The sequence below is a fragment of the Eptatretus burgeri genome, chromosome 13 (assembly GCF_056783735.1).
Source record: "Eptatretus burgeri isolate ZD-2024b chromosome 13, Ebu_testis_v1, whole genome shotgun sequence".
Classification (NCBI taxonomy): Eukaryota; Metazoa; Chordata; class Myxini; order Myxiniformes; family Myxinidae; genus Eptatretus; species Eptatretus burgeri.
The window spans coordinates 7,697,586-7,723,374 of NC_140973.1; the positions used below are offsets into that span (position 1 = coordinate 7,697,586).

General features: G+C 45.3%; 1 protein-coding gene across 3 annotated transcripts; it reads left to right on the top strand.

Moving 5' to 3' along the window:
- Nucleotides 1-482: 482 nt before the first annotated feature.
- AASDH (aminoadipate-semialdehyde dehydrogenase) lies at nucleotides 483-22,493 on the top strand. 3 transcript variants are annotated; one of them, XM_085850985.1, is made up of 16 exons: nucleotides 483-772; nucleotides 982-1,310; nucleotides 3,787-3,907; nucleotides 4,008-4,498; nucleotides 4,686-4,878; nucleotides 5,051-5,286; nucleotides 6,038-6,144; nucleotides 6,244-6,419; nucleotides 8,346-8,457; nucleotides 8,843-8,956; nucleotides 11,009-11,118; nucleotides 12,270-13,392; nucleotides 15,938-16,101; nucleotides 16,965-17,087; nucleotides 21,502-21,633; nucleotides 21,749-22,493. In XM_085850985.1, exons 2-16 carry the CDS (start codon nucleotides 1,072-1,074, stop codon nucleotides 22,352-22,354), a joined length of 4,047 nt encoding a protein of 1,348 aa, XP_085707111.1. In that variant the 5' UTR covers nucleotides 483-772; nucleotides 982-1,071; the 3' UTR covers nucleotides 22,355-22,493. The 3 variants fall into 3 exon arrangements, with proteins under 3 accessions (XP_085707111.1, XP_085707112.1, XP_085707113.1); XM_085850986.1 differs by having other exon boundaries at nucleotides 494-576; XM_085850987.1 differs by lacking the exons at nucleotides 483-772; nucleotides 982-1,310 and adding an exon at nucleotides 1,491-1,750.
- Nucleotides 22,494-25,789: the final 3,296 nt, after the last annotated feature.

Genomic DNA, 25,789 nt, shown 5'->3' on the forward strand with positions numbered 1-25,789 from the left:
GATAGCTCTCTCAGCCTGACCATGAGAAGCGGGTTTGAAGGGAGCACCGAGATAGGTCTTGATACCATTCTGTTTCAAGAAATCCTGAAACATGGCACCTGATGCTGTCACTAACCACACAATCAGGTAAACCATGAGTGGCAAACATGGCACGTAAACTCTATAAGTGAGTAGTGGTAGTTATGTACACTACAACTACTCACGAAAGGAAATCCTACTGTTGCTTCTCCTCGGCTTGGTACAACTAAACCGCAGCAAGTGCAGCTTTCCAGCATCTTTCACGTACTTCAGATTATGCTTTCAGATGTGGAAGTGTACTCAAATCTGAGGTGGGCCAGCAGTGTCTGGTGGGACTCAAGCTCGGCAGCGCAATGGTAAATTTTTTTTCCCGGAACGATGATGGCGGACAAGCTTTCTAATCTGTCTGTCATTTGATACAACTTCGCCCTCTAGTGGTTGAAATGTAACATCATTCAGCCGTAAGTCTGTTGTTGGTGTTGTATTGTGGTTCGGGTGGCCTGCTTGGGGTCGGAAGGTCCTGAGTTCGAAGCCCGTTTCGCGCTGAATTAACACCAGGTGGGGTTAACTCAGCCTGTCATTCTTTCGACGTCGGCGAAATGAGTACCAGTGTATGAGTATAGGGGGCACAGCATCAGCGGCCTCGTCGCGGCCCGACAATGCTGCTAAACACAAGAAGAAGAAAAAGAACATTCAGCCATGACAACCAATCGTCAGTCAGGATATGAGATCGACGATAACATTAACCGAGAGAGTGAGTGCTCCCGCCGCAGCACTGACCATCTGCAAGGGATAGAGTACATTGATGATGGTTTAATGAAGCGCAACCTCGAATGAGAGGAGGAAAAATATAACACGGAAACGGAAACAACAACAACTACTACAACGAACTGCCATTCAGACGACTCGTCCGGTGTTGAGTTCCAGTTGTTGATTTTCCTGACTGTGTGTGTGTGTGCACAGTTACATGGAGAAGGTTTGTCGTGCCGCATGAATGAAAGGACGTTCGGTAACACCACCGATGGTTACATGAAGACCTGAGCCGTGCCCGACATGTCCGATTCACCGCCGACGCTGCACGGCCTGGTCGCCGAGGCTGGTTCTCCCGACGATGCTCCGGCCGTGCGCTACACCGGGCTCGAGTCCGACCAGGTGGAACTCCTTTCGTACGGGGAGATGCGGCGGATGGCCCGACGTCTTTGTGTGGTCCTGCGCTCGGTGTCGTGCCCAGTGGGCTCGCCCGTCGCTCTATTCTGTGAGCCGGCCGTCTCGCTGCCTGCGTTGGTGCTCGGGTACGTGCGTCTTTTTTTAAACACGTGATCAATGGTGTGCTTTATGTGCAATTTGTTAACCTCAAAAGAAACGTATTTTTATCAGTTTTATGGGTTTTTTTAACATAAGGTCAAGGCTCATGGAAGAATGCGATCACAGAGGTCAAAAAGCAATGAACCGACGTTCAAGAGGCGAGGAAACGGTTGGACCCAAGAAGCAAAGGGATGAAAGAACAGAAAATGAGGAGAGAGAAGAGTAACCTGCGAGAAGGACGACGGTTAATTGCTCGGGATTGGGAGTGGAAAGATTGCAGGTCGGGATTGGGAATGGAAAGATTGCAGGTCGGGATTGGGAATTGATCGAGATGGTTGTGCACCACGTTGTTGAAGCTCTGGAGGAAGAGTCTAATGGAACAGCCTCTGGAAGATGGTTCTACAAATGGGAGAAAAGAGCAAAAGAGGTGAGTATAGCCTATACAGAAAGCCTGGATGTTTGGAGTTTAACCAGGAGGGGGTTCCTGGAAGAGCACGTGCGTTTTGGGGGTGTTGAGCAGGGTCGGAGGGCTGAGAGAACAGAGGGAGCTACACCAGAGGAGAGGTGTTAAAAAGAAACAGAAGCACCGTACCTTCCCACCTACCTGTACCTGTGATGTGAGAGCAACAGACCTTGTGCTTGTCCTCATCGCTGGAGATTCCACAGCATCCAGAAGAGACAGATATGATGCTGGTGCTCCAGCCCATAGGGGAGAGCAGTGCCCCATTGGTCTACTGACTACTGACACTGCCCTTGTAGACTGATAAAATAAAACCTGGTAGCCTCTGATGCCACCTGACAACACAAATGGCATTCCAGTTGTTTGGAGAAAACTTTGCCACTTTGTGTACATAATATGTATATGACCGTAAAGTACAATTACAATGTCCTTTTATGCTGTTGCTTCAAGGTAGTAAATTAGACCCTGGGTTGGACATTCTATCTGGGGCTGACAGAATGGTCTGGACGTACGCACACTCACCTTTAACCTGGGTTCGAATCCCAACCCAGCTATAAACTGTAATCCCAGTGTTTCACAGGCACGGCGATTCATTGATGGTGCCATCCCTCCGATGGATGTTAAAACTGGGTGTCTCGTCCGACGGCATTCGTTCGTGGACGTTAAAGACCCCACAGTGTCATTCGCGACGAAGAGGCGAGCTATTGCCGGCACCCTGAACAAATTGCAAATTCTGCCCAAACTACTACTGCGAAGGCGATGGCAAACCACCCAGTATAAACCCTTGCCAGTAAACTACTTCGGCAGCACCGACGCTCTGCAAGAGGTTATGGTACATCAGAATCAGAATATTTATGCGTCATGAAGAAGATAATTAATTTAAGATCATTCAATAACACAATTGGGTTCCTCACCATCACTTGAGAGTGGCATTTCCACGGAATTTCCGAAGGACATATCTTGCGAGATTGTGAATTGGATGTTATTTTCACTGTCACTTCATATCTGGCATCATTTTAATGAGCTAATACTCCTATTAATTTGGAATCGGTTACTGGCTTTGACACCAATATATATTTTTATTATGGACCGTTTCGGCATCAAAAAGCTACACATATATATATATATATATATATATATATATATATATATATATATATATATATATATATATATATATATATATATATATATATATATATATATATATATATATATAACAAACGGTTTCAAATGGAGCACCTCGTCACCATCAGAGCTTTTAATTTGCGTCAGACGTGGCAATAATTGTGAATTGTTTCTTCCAGCTTGCCGGCTCGATGACAGAAGACGCCATTTGCATTTTTGCTTCCTCCACCCCTACCCCGTTTAGAAGCACGGGCAACTTGTTTGTGAATAAATTAATATGTAATGATATATGAATGCCCTCTTGCTTTTAAGAATGGGTAGTAAGGTTGAGGGAAGGACATTGAGTTGAGGTGGGGGGCAAAGAAGGAACAGATAGTTGGGAAAGGGGGGTTGAGGCTTGGACCGTTGGTGTTGTGGATTTGCAGTTGGGGGAGTGGGGAGGAGAGGCGTTGAGGACTTCGGTGGTGGGAGGGGGGTTGGGTTGATTTGATCAGCAACAGTTTTAGGGAGAACTTAGCCAGAAGATATTACCTCCAACAGAGGTTGTGTTTTCACCCCTGTCTGCCCGTTTGTCTGTCTGTAAGCAGAATATCTCAAAAGGTGGCAGATGGATTCAGACGAATCTTGGTGGACAGGTTGACAAAGACGAAATGATTCGATTTTCGTTCAGATCTGGATCTGGCCTATCAGTGGGATACAAAATGTAAACTGTTCAGCCTGGTGCAGGTGTGCACTCTCCTGAGTGCCGTTCTCGTTCTTAATAATGCTGCTGTTCCCGAATGTGGTTGTATCTCTCCTTAAAGATTGTCAGACGACAAATGCTAAGCACAGTAAAATACATGATCTGCGGTTCTTTTGTTGCCCTCGTACATCAGGGTGCTACAAGCTGGATCTGCTTTCGCTCCTCTTGACCCCACGGCCCCACCTGCTCTTTCACTGCATTTCCTGCGACAGAGCGGAGCAAAGCTGGCTTTGGTTGAACAATCAAGAATGCAGGTCAACATATTTTATCTCATGTCTCTGTTTAACTTTGTATTATTGTTAACCTCACAGTATTCCGAGCATCACTTTGCTATATTCCTGAATTTATTTTCAGACATTTTCATCAATATTCGGAGAATATTTGGACATTTCTTCTCTCAACTCTGGTTGCCCTGTTGTTGGTGCGTTCCTCCTGCAATTACACGTTAAACGGAAGCAACCGGTAAACTTCAGCCCCTCCGCCACTCACATTGACATCGGTGCAAAGAAAAGCTCTGAGAAGGTTCATCAATGTGAGGAGATGGATGATTATGGAGACTGGAATCAAAATGACAAGCATTTGGTGCTCGATAAATCTGACCTGACTTCATTCACTGAAATCAACGAGTTGAAAAAGAAAGGAAGCCTGAAATGCAGCGAAGAACGACTGTCAGCTTTCCCCAGTTCTGATGCTTATCAAGCTATCGACTCCAGTCGTTCTGGAGTTTTAAAAGCACGTACTCCTGGAACTTTGGCTTATGTCCTACACACCTCGGGGACTACTGGTGTGCCCAAAATCGTCCGAGTCCCACACTGCTGCATCGTTCCAAACATCATACATCTGCGGTGAGCGTCACATTTATTGTTGTTTTTTTTTTTTTTCTTAAATACCTTTTAACAGAAGTAGATAGCTTTATTCAAGTGGAGTTGGTACTTGTTGCTCCACCTCATTCCATCAGGTTCACGTTGCACTGGCTGTTGACATTGGTAACATAAGCGTAATGGTGATCATGAACGATCCTGATTTCCCCAGGTCGTTGTTCGGGGTCTCGTCGCAAGATGTCGTGTTTATGGCTGCCCCGCTGACGTTTGACCCCTCCATCGTTGAAATGTTTGTGGCACTCTCGTCTGGTGCCTCGCTGATTGCTGTGCACCCACAAGTGAAGATGAATCCTCAGCGGCTTGCTGACGTGATGTTCAAAGAGAACAAGGTCACCGTCCTGCAAGTGAGGAGGTCTTGAATTGTTAATCTCTTACGCATGCGGCCACGTATTTGTCTTTATGATTGGTCCAACTACTAATGTTGGACCAAAACGTCAGACCACTCTGCTGTAACCTGGTAAGCACGCTGTACCCCTTTCAGTAATTCACCCTGGATTCTTCATTCTGGCTCTCCAGGCGACTCCTACACTTATGCAGCAGTTTGGATCCCAAATTCTCCGATCAGTTGTGTTGGCCGAGCACTCATCTTTGCGTGTCCTGGCGCTGGGTGGAGAACCGTTTCCACCGCTGGACGTTCTTCGTTCTTGGCGCAGCCTGAGTAATGGTACACGCATCTTCAACTTGTATGGTGTCACAGAGGTGTCCAGTTGGGCATCTTGCTGGGAGGTGCCGCCACAAGTGTTCACTGATAGGTTGGTTGCACAGTATGTTGCTTCTGAATCGGTCATTACCTCCAACACCGAAGATGGACGGAGGTTACGTTTTCATCCCTGTCTGTTTGTCTGTCTGTCTGTGAGCAGGACATCTCAAAAATTTATGGACGGATTCAGATGAAACTTGGTAGACAGGTTGGGTGTGTGTGACGAGGACAAACTGATTCGAATTTGGTGAAGATCCGGATCTGGATTCAGATACTTTAAATTTTTAATTGATTCTTCACCTTTGAGAGATTGGGGCTAAAAACGATGTACAGCACGATGTCGCAAAAAGGAATGAACGGATTATGACAAAACTCTGTGGATTAGCTGGTTCAGTGACAAGAGCAAACTGATTCAGTTTTGGTTCAGATCCAGCCTATTAGTGGGATACAAAACGTAAACTGTTCAGCGTGGTGGAGGTATGCACTCTACCATGCACTGTTCTCGTTTATTTTGATATCGGACAGTACGTAGTTGCAGCACACCAACTATGATTTCCAATTATTCTTGTCAAATAGAATTGTCAGTAAAAGATAATTTGTGTTTTATTGCAGAAATAGTTTAAACCGGCAAATATTGAGCCAGGGTAAGTATCGGTTCGCCACATTTCCTGCTTGGTCAGTATCAGTTGGTATCGGTCAGTAATTACGTGAACCGCTTGTGAATTTATGGTTTAATGCTGAGAGTTGCAAATAATTTTTTGAATTCCTCATTAACCAACAAGGAATTGTGATGATGTGTGTAGTGCTGATATGGCCATTCATCTTGGTCCTCCGCTTCTTGGAACAAAGATGGAGGTCAGAGGGCCTTCTGGTCAGCCAATTGTTGATGGCGAAGGTCAGCTGTTCATTGGTGAGATGCACACCATGCAGTTACATTGATGAGGATGACATGTCATTCGTGCAGAATGAGTGTGCAGTGGTACATTTTGCTCGATCTCTCTGTGTGCAGGAGGGCAGCAGCGAGTCTGTTTCCTTGGTGATGAGGTTGAGGTTGCCATGGGAACCATGCGGCCCTCCGGAGACCACGTGTATGTCAGTGGTGGATTAAATTATTTCTTCGTTGGGAGGCAAGATGGACAGAGAAAGAGGCATGGCAAGCGTCTTGAGCTCGGATCTGTGGAGAGGGTGAGGAAGCAATGAGATGTAACTTCCGTGCATCAAACATGATTGCTGTTTCCGTTTACACGGGTATAACAAGGAATATTTATTGATTGGACTTAACTTATGCAGAAATTACTTGACAGTGAAAAGCGCTAAAGTTAGATTCACGCAAAAGGTAAGTACTTTACAGTATCTATCCTGTCGGCCCTTCACCCTCCCTTGGTCTCCCATGCAAGCACTAATTGGGCTCCATCCTGCTTCCCTTACGACATTTCATACGGTCAGGTGCGTTTATGTGAATTTGTTCAAGGTAATGTTTCATTTCTCTTGTTTTTTGTTTTCTCTCTCACATTCTCATATCACGAATCACGTGTGGTTTTTGTTTCATTCCTCCACTCTCACCCCACCCAATCCCCAATTTTCCTTTCATTTCTCACTCTGGTGTTGGTCCATACCATAAATCCATGTAAGGGAAGCAGAATACAGTGCAGTGGTTCGTTCTCCTAGACCAGGATGCTCATCCCGGCGAATTGTATCCGACCAAAACATTCCGTCCGAAATGTTAGGACGAGATGCTTCATCCTGGAGTGCACACTATTTTAACGTACTTCCTGCATCTCCCACCCACTCTCCACCACAACAGCCAGATCGTCCGCATAAAACACCCTCCCCCAGAATACCTTTCATTTTTACCCTCCTGCTTACCAGCTCCGTCACCATGTTAAACACGGGTCGGCCCAGAGAGCTTCTCTTCCTCAAACCGATGTTCACGCTGAACTCGTCCGACATCCCAGGACCAACCAAAACTCTTCCCTTCATTCCCTTGTACATTCCTTCTGGCAACCTAACTTCTGCTTCCAGCACTCCCATCTGTCTCCATATCACCATCAACATCTCTCTCAGAACCGTGCTATAGGCCTTCTCCAGGTCCACACCATTGCCAACACAACTTCCATTTCCAACCTCTTATACACCAGCTGTCTCAGTTTAAACATCCAATCTGTCGTCGCCCTACCCTTTCTAAATGCTTGTTGCTCTTCGCTAATCTCCATGTCCACACTCTTCCTTTTCCTTATCCTCCTGTCCAGAATCTTCTCACTTTCCTTCCTGACATGACCTAGGAATGTGTGATGTCTCTGTACTTCCCAGATCTTAAACATCTCCTTTCCTCTTCCATGTTGGCATAACTCGCCCTATCCTCCAATCCTCCGGAATCAAACTTTCTCTCATACATACAGTACATACATTGAACAGCCTCTTCGTCCAAATGACTCTGACTTCTACTGCAGCAGCTAGCACCTCTGTACACACCTCAAAAATGTCTTGCTCCCTTCCCTTCTTCATCCTCTTTAATGCTGCCCACACTTCCTCCTCCGTGATCTTCCCTAATTCCATTTTCCCCTCTACATAACCCCGAAGCTCCAGCTCGCCGTTGCTTCTTCCCCAGTTCAACATCTCCTTGAAATGGCCTTACCATACCTTCAATACTGCCCCCCTGCTCTCTGTCACGAGCTACCCACCACCATCCTTAATCACCATACTCCCCTTCATGTCCTTCCAATCTTTATCCCTTTCATGAGCCAATTTCAAGACCATCTTCTTCCCACCATCCTCTTCCAACTTGGTGTAAATCTCCTCTTCCATATCATTCCTCACCTTATCTACCGCTCTCCTTGCTGTTTTCTTATATTGCCCACACAGATGCAGCAGCCGATTGTCACCATGAGGTTTTGCCATGTCTTATTGGAAGGAGGGAGTGCAGGAGGATGAGGGAGAAAAGGGAAAAGAGCAATTTGAAAGACATATCATGGGAAAGGGAAGGCATTCGAGGGGAAGGAAAGAGAGGGTTGTGTTGTAGCTCAAAAATTGCACTTATTTTGTATCTGAATTATGCAGAGAGCAACTAATATGAGTCAAAATACAAACGTTCAGAAGTGTCTGTGAGTGCAGGCTGCAGTCGGTGTGCCTGGAGTGGAGGCGAGTGCTGCTGTATTACTTGAGGATCAGCGGCTGGGGCTTTGCGTCGTCCCTGAGAACTGCCTACATCGAGAGCACGATCAAGGTGAACTGATCGTGATGGTTATGGGAGAAACGTTGAAGGATATTTTAAATGGACCAGGGGATAAGATATGTCATGTGACGTGTGATGCATCAGGAACCCTTTTGTACTGCAAAGCCGTACTGAATCCTGTGCGGGGCAGGTGATTCATTTTTCTGTTGTTTCCCCCCCCCCCCATTAACGTACGAGCAGTATCATTTCAGTATTTTCATTTTTGGCATCTTTATGGGATATGCACACTAAGATTCAGCACGGATCGGTATAGTGATCTTTGCACTGCTAACCGACAAGATAGGGCAGGCTTCTTTGGGGACATAATCCCCGGAAATGTCAATCCCTGTGCATCGATCAAACATGCGTAATGGACATATGATGTGTGGATTTCCAGAGCAATCGATGTTTCTGGAAGAGAAGATTTTTTGCCACCTTCGACAGTTCCTTCCAAGCCACGCTGTACCTGATTTCATTATTTTCATTGACAGTCTACCTGCGACCCAACATGGTACCACGTTTCTTGTGTTCTGCTTATATCTGTGGACTAACTAGTTCACTCTGCTTAAACTATTGTTACCCCAGACACGCGAAGTCAAAACTGGGGTTAAGCAATTGGTTCACTTTGTCTGTTGGTCTGTCTGTTTGTCTACAAAGTTGATTTATGATTGAGGAACGACTTGATTTCAATTGAATGTTATATTTTGAACGTGAATTGGAAAACAAACATGTAGTTTAACAATACTTTGGCTCTGAATCTCATCCCGACCGCACACGCACAGAGAGGAGTGAGATAATATTTTTACTTAGTCTGCCTGTCTGGCAGTCAAACAAAATTTAAATTCATTTCAAATCGGAAACTTGCTTTTTTTAAAGGACTAGTACGTGCCCGTAAAAAAAAAAAAAAAAAATAATAATAATAAATAAACCACACAGGCCGTTTCTTCGCTCTCACGTGCCCGTACGTGCGTGACCCGGAAGTTCGATATTATTCGCAATTTATTTTTAATACCCAATTATTCAATTAGCGCCAACGTATTTTACCTTTTCGCAATGTCGTGGCAAGGAAAAACAAAAAGAGAAGAGAAGAGAGAGAAAAAATTTACTTCCTGGTTTGGAGCATACCAGCACTCTGATGTTCCCGAAATTTATACACCGTCTAATATGAAAACGATCATAACTTGGGCCATTCTGTTTATCTATAAATGCGCATAAGAAATCGAGAAATTATTAGAATACACGAAGTCATCACTCTCCGGAAGCCCGTACGTTGTAACCCGTAATGGGGAACGTGGCTGTGCTTCCCTTCCCCATCGGCCACGCCCACGCAACAACGTGTCTTCCCATTGGTTTGGTAAATAAATGGCCATAACTTGGGAAGCACTTGTCCGATTAATATCAAACCTTGAAAAGGCACATCCTCAGGTTCCCAGCAATATACCTGGCAAGTTTCAATTATATCGGACCAGAGGTTGTCGAGAAACAGCGGACACACACACACACACACACACACACACACACACACACACACACACACACACACACACACACACACACACACACACACACACACACACACACACACACATTGCTGGAATTATAGATAGATGTCATAATGGACACAACCAACAGGCACAAATAACGAATGTGACGTGTTAAATAAGGTGGTGTAAAAGACGGTGCATCAACGGCGGTAAACTTCCAAAAACAAAAAAAAACTTTTTTTTTCTACAACTTGTAAAATCTTTATTTTATTTAAATTGAATTGTATACTCCTAATTACCTTTTTGGAATCACATTTTCATTAAAAAAAAAAAAAAACCACCCTTTTGGCACTTTCAAAAACCTTCCTTTTAGCAGGAGTTTGACAACAAAATTACGGCATTTTATATGATCACGACCAATCAAATTTTCCGCTCGCATATCCTGCTTTCTCAAGACAGCGTGGGGTAATGTGTCCTATGAACTTTCTAGTTTGAAATGCTCTCTTGCTACTTCATGATAAAATGGTAATCCCTCCAGTATGCTTATAATTGCATATTATTAAAGTATTTCATGTGTTTAAAGTAGCATGGCACTCGGCAGAGCGCACACCCCCACCAGGCTCAACAGTTTACATTGTGGCTGAAGGGTATCCCACTGATTGGCCGGATCCAGATCCGGATCTTCACAAAAATCAAATCAATTAGTCCTGGTCACACACCCAACCTGTCCACTAAGTTTTGTCCAAATTCCTCCTCAACTTTCTGAGATATTGTTGCTATTGTGCTATATCACTCACTGGTGAAGAATGACTTAAAATATTTAAAATTCTCGCATCCAGATCTGTATCCGTAGCTTCACCAAAATCGAATCGATTTGTTCTCGTCACACAGCCAAGCAACCAGTTTTGTGCCAAATGTTATTTTTAAAGTCAATGGAATTGCATTCACTTGCTTTAATTGGCCATTTACTAATAGTCACTTATTTGAGGCAGTGGCCCAGGTTATTGTGTGCTTTATGATTAATGTCAGGTTACTAACCTTAACGTTTTTAGTTTATGTTGGGTTTGTCGGGTTTACAGGAAAGATTTCTGTGGGTGAGCTGGTTTCGTTATGTGGCCGAGTGAAATCGAGAGACGTCACTCGGCAAGGGCGACGAGAACTGCAGCCGTTAGTTTGGTCCTGCTGGCAGGTATTTCACTCGGTCCCCGGTTCATCCAGCAGCTGAAAAGGCAGGATAACGGCCTTCCAATCAACTTAATTTGGTTTTCCAGCTTGCCGACTGTGAAATGAGGATAGCAGATCATTTGTGACTGTGGTAGAAAAAAAAAAACTCTCATTAAGAAAATGAAATGGACATAATTTGAGTTTTTCCTTAAGGAGGTGATTTTTATTTACTCGCAAATACCGCCCGTCACTTTGCTAACGAGAATACCGAGAAGGGGGAGATGGGGAGGGAGGAGGGGTGGAGGAGGGTGGAGAAGGGATGGTGAGTGAGGAGGGGTGGGGGAGCGAGGAGGGAGGGAAGTGAGGTGGGAGGAAGCAGCACCAATGCTCTGCATAAAGTATGGTCCCAATGGATGGATACTATAAACACAGTCCGGACATAAACACCGTCTGGAAATAATCACCGCTCAGACACATCCGGAGAGAGACAGAGACACACGGTGGGTGGAGGGCAGTTCGTAGAGAGAAAATGTTATGCTTTATGAACAACACACACACACACACACACACACACACACACACACACACACACACACACACATACACACACATACACACACACACACACACACACACACACACACACACACACACACACACATTTGTTAGTCGAAATTACTGCTCCCTTATACAGCCTTGAAGTGAGCCTGGTGTTGGCGCAGTGGTTAGGGCAGCAGCTTGGGATCCAAAAGGTCCTGAGTTCAAGCCCCGTTGGGCCACTGAATTAATACACCAGGGGGTTGACTCAGCCTGTCATCCTTCCGAGGTCGGCGAAATGAGTACCAGTATACTGGGCCGGTGTATACCCCGGTTAAAATAGGTGTACCATATCCCTGTGTCGTAAGAGGCGACCAGGGTTGTGTCAGGAAGGGCATCCGGCGTAAAACGTGCCAAATCACTATGCGGATCATACGGATGATCCGCTGTGGCGACCCCTAACGGGAGCAGCCGAAAGAAGAAGAAGAAGAAGAAGATACAGCCTTGAAGCTTTTTTATATGCTGATAAAAACACAACCCTACAATTACACTTAAATTCACATATTCATTACATGCACTTTAATCAAATATAATTCAGACCTGTCCTTGTTAGATTAGGTGTGTTGTACTTTCTTTCAGAAAGCTCTGCCTGGTGTAGTTCCTAAAGAGGATCCGCAGCTTGCCTCCCAATTCCTGAGTTGCGGCGGTGATTCTCTGAGAGCTGTGCAGTTTGCAGCTGATCTGGAGGTGCAGTTGGAGCACTCCCTTCCTGATGTTCTGCAACTCATCCTTAGTAACACCTTCGACGAAATATACCGTTACTGCCAGCGGGTTGTTGATCTGAAGACCAAGGAATCTGTTGAACAATATTTCGGCAAAGTGGATGGTAATACAGGGAGTGTTGAGGCAGGAGGCCAATTGGATGGAGAGATCTTGAATGCTGGTAGCTCTGCAGGCAGTGCAGAAGCTATTGCCCAAGTGGCAGCCATCATGGAAGGGCATTCCGAAAGGCCAAGCAGCTTCAAAGAGAGCTCTGAGGTGCTGGACAGCATGGTAGGGAGATCCAAGGTGCTGGACAGCATGGAAGGGAGATCCAAGGTGCTGGACAGCATGGTAGGGAGATCCAAGGTGCTGGACAGCATGGAAGGGAGATCCAAGGTGCTGGACAGCATGGAAGGAAGCATTCGGGATGTGGACATACCAGAATCCCATAAAACAAATATACAAACCAAGAGAAAACTGAAAGATCGGAATTTACAAGGAAAAAGACAAAGACAAGAAATTGTTAATATAAAGCATCAAAATGGCAATAACATCCCAACTGATATCCCTATGGAGATAATCAAATCTGAATCGATGCATTTTTTGACACCTGCAACAGAGGCGGTTCTGGCAGTGAGTCGAGTAAACAGAGCCACAGTGATACATGGTGTGAACTTGGAGACATTATTTAACAACTGTGAACATGACCTGGTGATCGCAACCAGGAAGCTTGAGGGGTCGGAACAAAAGGAGGCTCAGACGGTTGACCCCGTCGAAATTGAAATGTCTGAGGTGTGGCACTTTGATACCGGTCGCTGCGTCGATGCTTCTCCTTTGATTTTAGTGAGCAGGGGAAAGGCCGTGCTAATCCTTGGCTCTCATTCCCACTGGCTCTTCTGCTTAGACCTCCACACAGGCCATCAAATCTGGAGAGCAAGGCTTGGAGGAAGAGTGGAATCATCTGCCTGCGTCACCACATCTGGAAAACATGTGTCCGTAGGTGCGAGTTCCATCATCTATATTCAAAAATAACCGTTAAATTCCTCTAATCTGATCATTGTTGTAATTTTCACTTTTCATGTAAGGAAATGTTATTTTCTGTGTTTTTTTTTTGTTTTTGTTTTGTGAGCATAATCTATTTAGTTAATTCTGTCGGTTCTGCCATTTTTTTGGTTCAAAATTGGACTATGATGTTTTATTAGGTTCCTCATAATTGGATGTTTGTCATTATGATTAATTTGTTCAATAAACCCTTTTCCTGTTTGCATTAACTTTCAACAAGCACGGATAATAACGCCATAGCATCTCCAGTCTTAATAAAGTATATAAACATCCTGCTATATATATATATATATATATATATATATATATATATATATATATATATATATATATATAAACATCAAATAATATATATATAAACATCTATATATCATGCTATATATATATATATATATATATATATATATATATATATATATATATATATATATATGCTATATATATAAACTATATATATAGATCATGCTATATATATATAAAAGCCTGGTGTTGGCTTAGTGGTTAGGGTGTTGGCTTGGGATCCCAGGGTCCTGAGTTCAAGCCCCGTTGGCTGCTGAATTAACACCAGGGGGTTGACTCAGCCTGTCATCCTTCCGAGGTCGGCGAAATGAGTACCAGTGTACTGGTCCCGGTGTATGCCCTGGTTAGAATAGGTGTACCATATCCCTGTGTGTCGTAAGAGGCGACCAGGGTTGGCGTCAGGAAGGGCATCCGGCCATAAAAAAAAACATTTCCTCAAGAAAAAAGCCAACCCTTGCACAGCAGGGAAAAATGGCTGTAAAAAACGGTCATTATATATATGCTATATATATAAACTATATAGATCATGCTATATATATATATATATATATATATATATATATATATATATATATATATATATATATATATATATATACATATATATATAAACATCAATAAAGTATATAAACATCATATAAACACTATATTTTAGATAAAATCATGAGAACGCATGCGTCATGGATGGGATCTGATGTGCAATGACCGTTGCCTCATCTTTAGGTGTGACAACATGAAATATACTTATTATAATCAATTGTTTTCCATTCCAAGACGATGAGGAAATTTCTATACTCATGCAAACACAGTCTCCCATTGACATGCTGTGCTCTGTATTCAAATTAGTTTTTTTTTTTTTTTTGCTTTTAGGATCAAATAAGCATGACATACAGAAGATGAAAAGTGCTTTAAAATGTTGGTGCAAAGGAATGTGGCATAATCAGCTTGATCTAATTCAGATTCGGATGTACATACTGTCGGACCATACTCTGTGCAGAGCGTTGGTGCTGCTTAAACAGCCTCCTTGGCTGTTGGTCACAATCCTGGACTGGTCGCCACTCCGACGCAGGATACCAGCGTGCTGGCACTTATTTTGCCGACCTCAGAAGGATGACAGGCAGAGTCAAGCCCCACCTGATATTAATGCTACAGCCGAATGGGATTTGAACTCGGGATCCTAAGATCCCAAGCCTGCCACCCTAACCATTAAGCCAATTCGGTTGTACCATGCCCTTTTGCAGAGCGTTGGTGTTGCCGAAGCAGTTTCTTGACAAGTAGTTGGGGCAGGAATTTGTAATTTCTTCATGGTGCTGGCGATAACTCGCTTACTCCGCGAAGGACACTGTGGGATCTTTAACGTCCACAAACTAATGCCGGCAGATGCGACGCTCAGTTTAACGTCCATCCGAGGGACGACACACATCGATGAATCACCGGAATGACAGTTTATACCTCGGGATTGGGATTCAAACCCAGGCTAAATGGCTTGGAGGCGAGTGCGCGTATACCTCCAGGAGTCTCGCATATCCTGCCTGCCTAATCAGCATGTAGTCCATCATAATTAGCACCAAATACCTCAATGTTTGCTTCTGAGAAATAAATAAATAAACATTTCAAACACATTACTGTATACATTGTCGACAAATTGATACTCCATGCTCTGTACATCGACAATTGCAGCTACTTGGTTTTCCGATGAACTTCGATCGTCATTTAGCTGTACAGTTCATAGACTTTCAGCGACGTGGTTCATTTAGCTGCCAAGCTCGAAGACACTTGTGTTTCTGGCTTTGTCTAATTTTCAAACCTCACGGTACGTGATGTGATCTGAAGAGGTCTCAAAAGCGATTGTTGACGAAATGAGTTGTGATCTCTATTACTGCTCCGTAATACAGTATTCGATCAACACACGGGGAGTACACACACAAAATTTTCTACCTCTCGGGTAATTTGTGTGATTTGTGTAATCTGAAGTCTTGCCAGTCACAAGGTACTTCAGGAACTAGCCGCCTTTTAGGAGAACGTCTCAACATTGCGCTCCGTGACGGTCTTACATAAAACGTCCTCTCAGGTGTTATGGTTGTGAGTTCGGTCCAGCTTCACAACACAAGATGGTATACTACCAGTGAACCTGCATGTGTTGAGCAATGCTAGGAAATGATGCATTTTCTTCTCTTTATCAGGTTGTTATGATGGTGGTGTTTATGTGCTGTGCTTGAGCACGGGTACAGCATGCTGGGTGTTCCGTACGGGCGACTCGGTGAAGAGTTCACCGGTGCTGGACCCCATCTCGGGTTGGCTTCTGGTCGGATCACATGACAAGCACGTTTATGCACTTGATACACAGGTATTTGCATCTTGTGTGCTTTCATGTTTGCATCTGAACTGAAAATATCAATTGTTTGGATTTTTTTAAGAACATGTACAGAATACTTGATGCAGTGACATCTGGCTACACCATCACAAGGCAGAGTCAAAAACCATAAAATTTGGACTCAAATGTCTTCTCAGAAGTCGAAATGCTTCGAAACCGTACAAATGCTGACGTCGCAGCGTTTTTTCATTAACGGAGTTCGACAAAGGGTTAATTAACGGAGTTCAGTATTTCTTCTTCTTCATAATTATAAAAACAGGTTTATTGAAAGTGGATTTCAAAAAACCCTGGCATTTCCTCGATAATTATGACTGTGTGTGTGATGCTTCATCCTAAACACACACACGGACACGTGGATATGTAGACACGTCTCCTTTTAGTAATAGATAATCTCGCTGACACAGTAGCTTGCTGCTGGATTGTCTCATTTTTGGAAGAAGTCAGCAACATTTTTGGGATACTGCCTGGGGGCTCCTCCCAACCCCAACCTGGCATATATTAGGGCAATAATTTCGAATTTGGCTATTTCACCAGCACACAATGACCTGCAGTTTATGATTGGTAGTGGGATCTTTGAATTTCGTGACCAAATGCTCCTAAATGTGATGACCTCCTCAACATACCCTGGAGCATTCTCTTATCCTTTTACTCGCATGAATATTGTGAGTCGTTTGTAGAAGTTCATTGGGTAATATTGTGTGATTTTTGTGAATTAAATAATCGTGACCGTTGAAGGTGATTGAAAAATAAAAACGTCCATGGCACATGACTTTTGGAGACCTCCCTTCTCGATCCTTTGAGGTTTCTCTTTTTCTTTCATCCTGTTTTCTCCTCAGGCTCATCGGTGTGCCTGGTCACTGCCAGCTGGTTCCTCCGTGTTCTCCTCTCCGTGTGTAGGTGACAGTCCCCACCGAGCATATGTGGGCACTTTGGGTGGTCTTCTCCTCTCCTTGGATCCGGTGAGGCCGAGGACAAAATGAGTGCTTGCCGCAGTTTTTCCCACGCTTTGCAGTCAGCACTTTTTGTACATACCATGCGAAAATGCACTCAACCTCATCTTTTTTCGTTAGCAACACAAGGCTGCGGGGGCAGCATCATTGGCTGGAGGACACGGCTGTGTCCCTCATGCAATGCCCTGTAGGTTGGTGTAGGAATTAGTAATTTGCCCAAAGTGCCGGTGATAGCTCGTCTACTCTTCACGAAGGACACTGTGGGATATTTTAACGTCAACCGACTAATGCCGGCAGACGGGTTGCCAAGTCGAACGTCCATCGGAGGGACGGCACACACATCGATGAATCGCTCTGCCTCTGAAACACCAGCATGACAGTTGGGAGTTGGGTCGAGATTCAAACCCAGGCTCGACAGCTTTGAGGTGAGTGCGCGTACCTCTAGGCCATCCTGCTAGCCTTAATGCTTTCATCGAGTACCTAATAAAACATGACTGTGGAGAAATTACCATTAACCACCCATGCTACTTGTACTCTAAAATAAAATGACCGTTTTTACAGCCATTTTTCCCTGCTGTGCAGGGGTTGGCTTTTTCTTGAGGCAATGTTTTATGGCCGGATGCCCTTCCTGACGCCAACCCTGGTCGCCTCTTACGACACACAGGGATATGGTACACCTATTCTAACCGGGGCATACACCGGGACCAGTACACTGGTACTCACTTCGCCGACCTCGGAAGGATGACAGGCTGAGTCAACCCCCTGGTGTTAATTCAGCAGCCAATGGGCCTTGAACTCAGGACCCTGGGATCCCAAGCCGCCACCCTAACCACGAAGCCAACACCAGGCTTAACTTGTACTCTAAATGCTGTACTTTATTTGAATAAACACAATGCAAGCTCATTGTGAACTTGTTTCCACGATATCTTGTCAAGCTTTGCCGACCGATGGGATATTCACGCGTCCTGTTAAATGTATATCCTATAATTTCTGATGAGATGGCAAGAGCCAGGAAGAAGGCTGCCACTGACAAACCAGACATTATCTGCCTAACAGAAACTTTCCTCTCCCAAGACGTGTCTGACTCCCAAGTATCTCTCCCTGGCTACTCCCTCTTACGGTATGACAGACCTGAGCCTCGTCCTGGTGGAGGTGTTGCTCTCTTCATCAAAGACTCTATTCCTCACTCTCCATGCACTGCTCTCACTCCCCCACACCCCCAGGAATACCTCTGGTTTCGGCTTCCCCTCCACTCCCACCTCATGTTTATATGTGTACTGTACCGTCCACCGAACAGTGATGACTCCATCTACACCTCACTATCCGAAAACATGGACCATCTTCTATCTTCTCATCCAAACTCTCTCTTCCTCTTATGTGGTGACTTCAATTGTCATCACGCCAGTTGGCTAGGTGTGGGTACCTCTCTCACCTGCCATGGCACCTCAGCAAAAGCTTTCTGCGACTCATTGGGACTGACTCAATCGGTCAACTTCCCGACCCGGATCTCAACCAATGGTACTCCATCTCTTCTGGATCTGGTTTTGACAAATTTCCCTGACAATATCTGCTGCTCTTCCTTCGCTCCAATTGGTTCTTCTGACCACGTCCTTGTCAAATTGGACATCTCTCTGGCTGTTATCAGAGAACCACCTCACCGCCGTCGAGTCTGGCATTTCACTCGAGCCGACTGGCAGGGTCTCCGAGCAGCCATCAAACTTACAGACTGGTCTCCTATCACTACTTTCTCAAACATCAACTCATCCTGGGAATTCTTGCAAAGAAACTTGCTCTCCCTCATGCACAGATTTATCCCCTCTCGTGTTCAGTTGTCTTACCCTTCCTCCCGCCCTTGGTTTACTGAAGCTTGTGGCGAGGCAGTTGTCCTGAAACAACTTGCCTTTGCCTCATGGAAAGCAAACCCAACTGAGGGCAATCTCAGTTCTTTCCACAAAGCTCGGAACAAGTGTGTATCTACCCTCAGGAGAGCCAGAAAACAACATCTTTCTCATCTCAAGTCTGAACTCTCAAACCTCTCTCCCTCCTCAAAATCCTGGTGGCATTTAATCAAATCTGTTTCTGGTGTGTGTTCCCCCTCCATCCCCTCCCTTACCTCAAATGGCCGCACTGCTGATTCCACACGTGATAAAGCTGAATGTCTAAACTCGGTGTTTGCAGCTAAATCTTGTGTCCTAAACCCATCACTATCTCTACCCACTTTACCCAGTCGCACCCAACTGTCCCTGGACTCTGTATCCTTTTCTCCTGACAAGGTGGAGAGCTTGCTTTCAAACCTCGAGTCAGATTCTGCAACCGGTCCAGACGGCATCAGCCCACGTGTCCTCAAAGCCTGCTCTTCTGCTCTTGCTCACCCTCTCTCTGTTCTATTCACCCTCTCATTTGCCCAAGGTCATCTGCCATCTGCTTGGAAATCTGCTAACATCACTGCCCTGCATAAAAAAGGTGCAAAAACGGATCCCTATAACTACAGACCAATCAGCCTTCTCCCAATCATCAGCAAGGTGATGGAATCCATCATCGCTTCAGATATGAAATCCTTCCTCTTCTCCAATGGCTTGATTTCCAATCATCAATTTGGTTTCAGACCAGGTCACTCTACCCTGGATATGCTGCTTCTGCTCTCCCATCAATGGATGGAGGTCCTCAATGCCAGACAGGAAATCCGAGCCGTATCCCTGGACATATCACGTGCTTTTGACACAGTCTGGCACCCTGCCCTACTCACCAAACTCTCTTCCCATGGTATTCAAGGCCATCTCCACTCATGGCTCGCAGACTTCCTCTCCTGTCGCAGTCAACGTGTGGCCCTAAATGGAGTTCTTTCATCCCCTCTTCCTGTGCAGGCTGGAGTTCCTCAAGGTAGCGTTCTGGGCCCTGTTCTTTTTCTGGTTTTCATCAATGATCTCTCGGACTCTCTGGAAAATCCTCTATTTCTCTTTGCCGACGACTCCACCCTCTGCCGTACCATCTGTCATCCCTCAGACCGGCAAGCAGCAGCTTCTTCGCTCACTGCAGATCTGGATAAAATCACAAACTGGTCCAACACGTGGAACATGTCTTTCAATCCAGACAAATCTCACACTCTCACTATGTCTCTTCGAAAGGACCATTTACAAACCCCCCCCATCCACTTTCTCAACAATCCTCTAGAAGAAGTCTTTTCTTTCAAGCTTCTAGGTCTCACTATCTGCCATGACCTTTCCTGGGAAAGTCACATTTCCAACCTCGCCTCAAAAGCCAGTCGCCGACTGGGAATCCTCCGTCGTGCTAAGTCCCTCCTCGGCCCTCTTGAGCTCCTGACCACTTACAAAGCTTTTGTCCGTAGCCTGATGGAGTACTGCTCTCCCCTCTGGGCTGGTGCTCCTGCCTCCCACCTTTCTCGGCTTAACGCTGTCGAAACCAGGGCATTTAAGATCATCGGCATCTCCCGCAATGAAGCTGAGTCTTTGGGCCTCTCACTCAATCACCGCAGGTTGGTCGGTGGTCTTTCTGTCTTCTACCGACTCCTCTCCAGCCTTGCCCCCTGCTCTCTCTGCGATTTGTCCCCACCACATTTCCACAGGGCGCTCAAGGTCCGCCAACAACCCCCTTCTGGTAAAACTACCAAAATCACGAATCACTGCTCATCTTCACTCTTTCATTCCTCTTTTTTCCCGCCTTTGGAATAAACTTCCTCACTCTATTCTTTCCCATTCTTCCCTCCAGGCTTTCAAAACAGCTGTTCACCACCACCTCTTATCTTCCCCCATCCAAATCCTCGATCTTTTCTACCCCCGATAATCCACCCAAGCCCACTTCCTTCATTTCTCCTGCTTTCCTTCCTGAAAGTCCCTGAAATGTCCATCTTCTCTTCGCCATGTTCCCCGTCCCATCCCCATCCCTCTCCCTTCCACAGTTCACCTAATGTGTCTGTTCCCCACTGTTTTGTCCCTTCCACTCCCGCCCCTCTTGTCTCATGCCTCCTTGATGTGAGTTGTGTGTTTGCTCTCATACGAGCCTCGACCAAGGTATACAAAAAAAAAAAAAAAACATTTTGGGGGAGGGAGTGAGGGAGGGGTGGGGGTGCAGAAAGTAAACATTTTTATGAACAAAAGATTAAAATAATTTATTTAACTTCAAGTTCATTGATGCACTGCCTGAAAGGTGATCATCTCGTGTTCAGCTATTTTGGGCTATCACATTAGGTGGATTGTTGTCATTGCGATGCATATGGATCTTGTGGGCAAGAGCTGTAAGTGAATACATTTTGAGTCGGGGGTCAAATTCGACTTCCTTTTTTGTACAAGTCCGATTTGTACGTCGCCCCTTAACGTGTTTTGTGCAAGCTGGAGATGATTTTAGGTGTTGGAATTAGCAGTCATGGATGTTGATGATGACAAGCATGTACGGCCTGCATGTGAAGCTTTCCGGTCTGGTGGTGTGGTCCCACGACTGTGGAAAGCCCCTTTTTTCATCGCCATCTTGCGCACTTGGCTTGGTGTGCGTGGGCTGTGTCGACGGTAGCCTCTTGGCCTTGAACACCTCGGGAGAGGAGGTAAGATCATGGTGAATTACATGGCTTTATTGAATTGTAATTACGTGGGCAGTTCTCGGTGTTAAAAGCACGTGGTTTTAACATCCACTTCATCGTCGTCGTTTATGTTTTGCAGCTGTGGAGGTTTTGTTCCTCAAAACCTTTTTTTTCCTCTCCATGCTTGCTGCCAGACATGACAGAAGACCCTCATCTTAACCTTTCCGTGCTTTGTGGTTGTCATGATGGATATTTGTACCTTCTTTCTGGTAATGGGAAACTCTTATGGAGCCGCTGGTTAGGAGCAGCTGTGTACTCGTCACCCTGTGCCCACTGGCTGGGAAATGTTAAAAAGCCAATGGCCAGGCAGCCAGAGACGTTGGAAGTGATATCTGAGGCAACTGTGACTATGAAACCGATGGATAGAAAGACTGCACATGGTGCTTCGATGGAGGTAACTGGCTGGCGCTTTGTGGCTGCAACCACAGAGGGTGTGGTTTATATACTTGATGGAGATGGTAAGGTCCTATCCCAATATGTGCTCCCTGGTGAGCTATTCTCTTCCCCCATTCTTCACGGAGACCGCTTACTCGTCGGCTGCAGAGATGATAATATCTACTGTCTGTGTTCACCTACACTTGGGCCTTCATGCCAAGAATGGTGGACCCTTGTGGATGGAATGTTTACCTCTACGATTGCTGGACCAAAACCACACTCAAGCTCTTCTGCTTCACCATTGAGGTGAGGAAGATGATAATTACTGTTGGTGGTGGTGCCAGCCTTTTTATCAATCAAAATTGCCCTGATAAATGTTGAACAAGGATGAATAATACTGTATATAAAAGATGAATAAATTGATACAAGGAATGTTTCACACTGGAAAATGATGTTTGGCCCATCATTCTCTTTCTATTTTTTTTTTCTTTCATATGCAGCACAAGGCTGCGGGGTAGCATCACTGGCTGAGAGCGTGGCTATGCCGCTGATGCAATGCCCTCTATAGGTGAGAGCAGCTATTTGGAATTTGTATGTGGTGCTGGCGATAGCTCGCATACTCTTTGTGAAGGACACTGTGGAATCTTTAACGTCTACCAACTAATGCAGGTGGGACGACCAGTTTAACGTCCATCCGAGGGACGGCACACGCATTGATGCCTTGCGCCGCCTGCGAGACACCAGGATGACCGTTTGTAGCCGGGCCGAGATTTGAATCCAGGTTCGACTACTCGGAAGCGAGTGTGCAGACCTGTAGGGCGCAGTCCTTCGTGCCAATATTCTTGTGCCCACATCCACCATGTACATCACGTGAACTTGATCTACTTGTTGCTGCTTCGGCTGCTGCTGCTGTTCCCAGAGAATACAAGGACCATGAACACATCACAATCACTACACAGGTATCCAATCAAAGATCCATACCTCAGCTTCCCAAAAGTCCTGCTACTGTCCATGTATCCATCAAACTCAAATTCTTTTAGGTACTTATCGAACTCAAAGTTAAACCTATCCACTGTCTCTGCTGCCTCTACCTAGAGGCAGGCCTCTACCTGCCTCCACTGTCTCTGCTGCCTCTACCTCGACCTCTACCTTTCACTCCATGCATTAACTACTCTCTGAGTGAAAGACCCCGAACGCACTCCCATTGTAACTCTTTTCTTCACTCTCTAGTTATGGCCTCTGGTCCTACTGGCTATCGCTGTCTTTTCTGTTGAAAAACTTCTGCACTCATTCTGTCGATACACTTCATTATTACCATCGCAAAGTCCATTTGTTTGTTACTTGTGAAAATTTTCGATTTTTCAAGCATATTGGTTGGTTGCGTGCGTTATTCTGTTTGTCTGTTTGTTTTTTTATGTTTTTATCACCTACAGGTCGCAATTTCAAACCGATCTTCACGAAACTTCACCAAATTGTAGAATTCATCATCAGTAAGAAGCCTATTGTTTTTGAGGTCAAAGGGTCAACAAATTTGTCAATTTTCTAAAATCCTCAATTTTCATCCAATTGACTAGAAATTTCAACAGGATTTGTATATCAAGTCACTGGATTCAACCACCAATTATTTTTGAGCTCAACTTAGACCAAAAGGTCAACAAAGGCAAGAGGTCAAAAACTTAATTGAGATTTCTAAAATCCTCAATTTCATAGCAGGTCAGGGTCAGGAATGGGAGCATGCACCGGAGCAGCGCGTCGCTGCGTTCACTTTCCGTTGGTACTCCAGAGGCCTCCGTCTGGCCATCCCCCAGGTAGATGCCTGGCCCATCCCCATCTCCTTGAGATGCCGATCAACCTGCTGTAACCACGAGGCACGTGGTCGGCTCATTGGCCCCCTCCACTCACGAGGCTCCCTCACTGAGAGAATCTGGCGAGCAGGATCAGCATCAGGAAAACGAGCCACATGTCCATCCAACCGCAGCTGACGCTCATGGACAATGCAGGTAACAAATCTCATTCGAGTCTCTCTCAGCAACCACTCCTTCTATACAAAGTCCGACCAGCGATCGCCAAGAATTCTCTGAAGAAACCTGGTACAAAAGGAATTAAGTCTCTGTCTCAGATCCCTGGTCAGAGTCCAAGTCTCACATCCGCAGAGCAAGACTGGAAGCGTCATGAACCTGAAGACTCAGTTTCATCGTCATGTACAGGAACTGACAGCGCCACACCGCATGATCCAGTGAATCCATGCCTCCCCAGGCCTGACCCAGTTATCTATTGATCTCTGGCTCACAGCGAGCAGAGAAATGAATATCACTGCCAAGGAAAGTGAATCTCTCTGCGACCTCAACATCCTCACCACAAACAGGTACAGACAAGATAGTAGCATCCAAGTTGTCATAGCCTGGATCTTCGTTTTGACCCAGGAAATCGGTAATCCCAGCGGCTCCGACTCCTCATTCAGCACCTCGAGGGCCCCCAAAGGGATATGCAGTCTCCACAAAGGTGACTGCATCTTCGGCGAAATCGAGGTCAGAGATCTTGATATTCCCAAACGATGCACCGCAGCTTCATCTCTCTGACATTCTCACCAGAATTCAATCCATACAAGTGTTGAAAAGTGTTGGGGCAAGTTCACACCCCTGATGAACTCCAGTAACAACTGGAAATAAGTCAGAGATGGTATCATCACATCTCACAGCACTCTCAGTTCCAGAGTATAGTTCAGACATGGCGTAGAATGTGTCCGTCATGGTGAGATCACTTGCCTCAATCAGAGCATACACAGAGACCAGGGAAATGACACCCATGGAGTGAGGAATCCTTAGTCTCATAAGACGCTCATTGACCGGTGTTGCATCAATTATTATTGGAGTCAGCTTATTGGACACAGCTACAGCAACTCCTTGGGCATGGTAACCATCAGAGCAGCCAGACCAATAGTAGGTGTAACCGCCCACCATGATCTCGCCTCTGTCCGGTCTCCGAACCTCAGAGTGCTGCAATACCGATGTTCAAACGCTTGAGTTCAGATGATAACAGAGACAGGTGATCATCCTCTCTTAGGAATAGGACATTCCAGGCACCCACCCGAAGGGACCGCCTCCCAAGGAGACCGCCATCTGGTGGATGACACCTCAGCACCACCCCGACACATACCACCACATTCTGACCCTGGATGTTTACCCCGTGGTTTTTCTCCTATCCTCAAAGAATGGGGGTCCTGAAGGCTTTGTAAAATCCCGTTATCCGGTTCGCTGCCCTGCGAAGGGCAGCAGCGCAGGAGGGACTCCCACGGAGTGGGTTTTCGGTTTTCCTTGCGTTTTTAATCCCATTGACTTGAAATTTTAAGAGGATTTGCATATCAGGTCACTAAAGTCAAAGAACAATTATTTTTGAGGTCAACATATGCTGAAAGGTCAAATCGGCCAAAGAGTCGACAGTCATTTCTAAAATTGTCAGTCTTCATCCATTTGATTTGAATTTTAAAGAGGATTTGTTTGTTTTGTTATTGAATTCAACCACCAATTCTTTTTTTTCAGGTCAAATTTGTCTTATGGATGTCACAAGTATCATGCTGTGCATGACATCTTTCTTGTTTGTCTGTCTGTCTGTCTGTCTGTCTGTCCGTCCATCCATCTATCCGCACATGATGTGCTCAGGTCGGCCACAAATGCCACCTGACGGTATCCAGTATTACATTTCTGTTTTTTCTCCCGATTACCTCCACAAAGTATGTACAATTAGA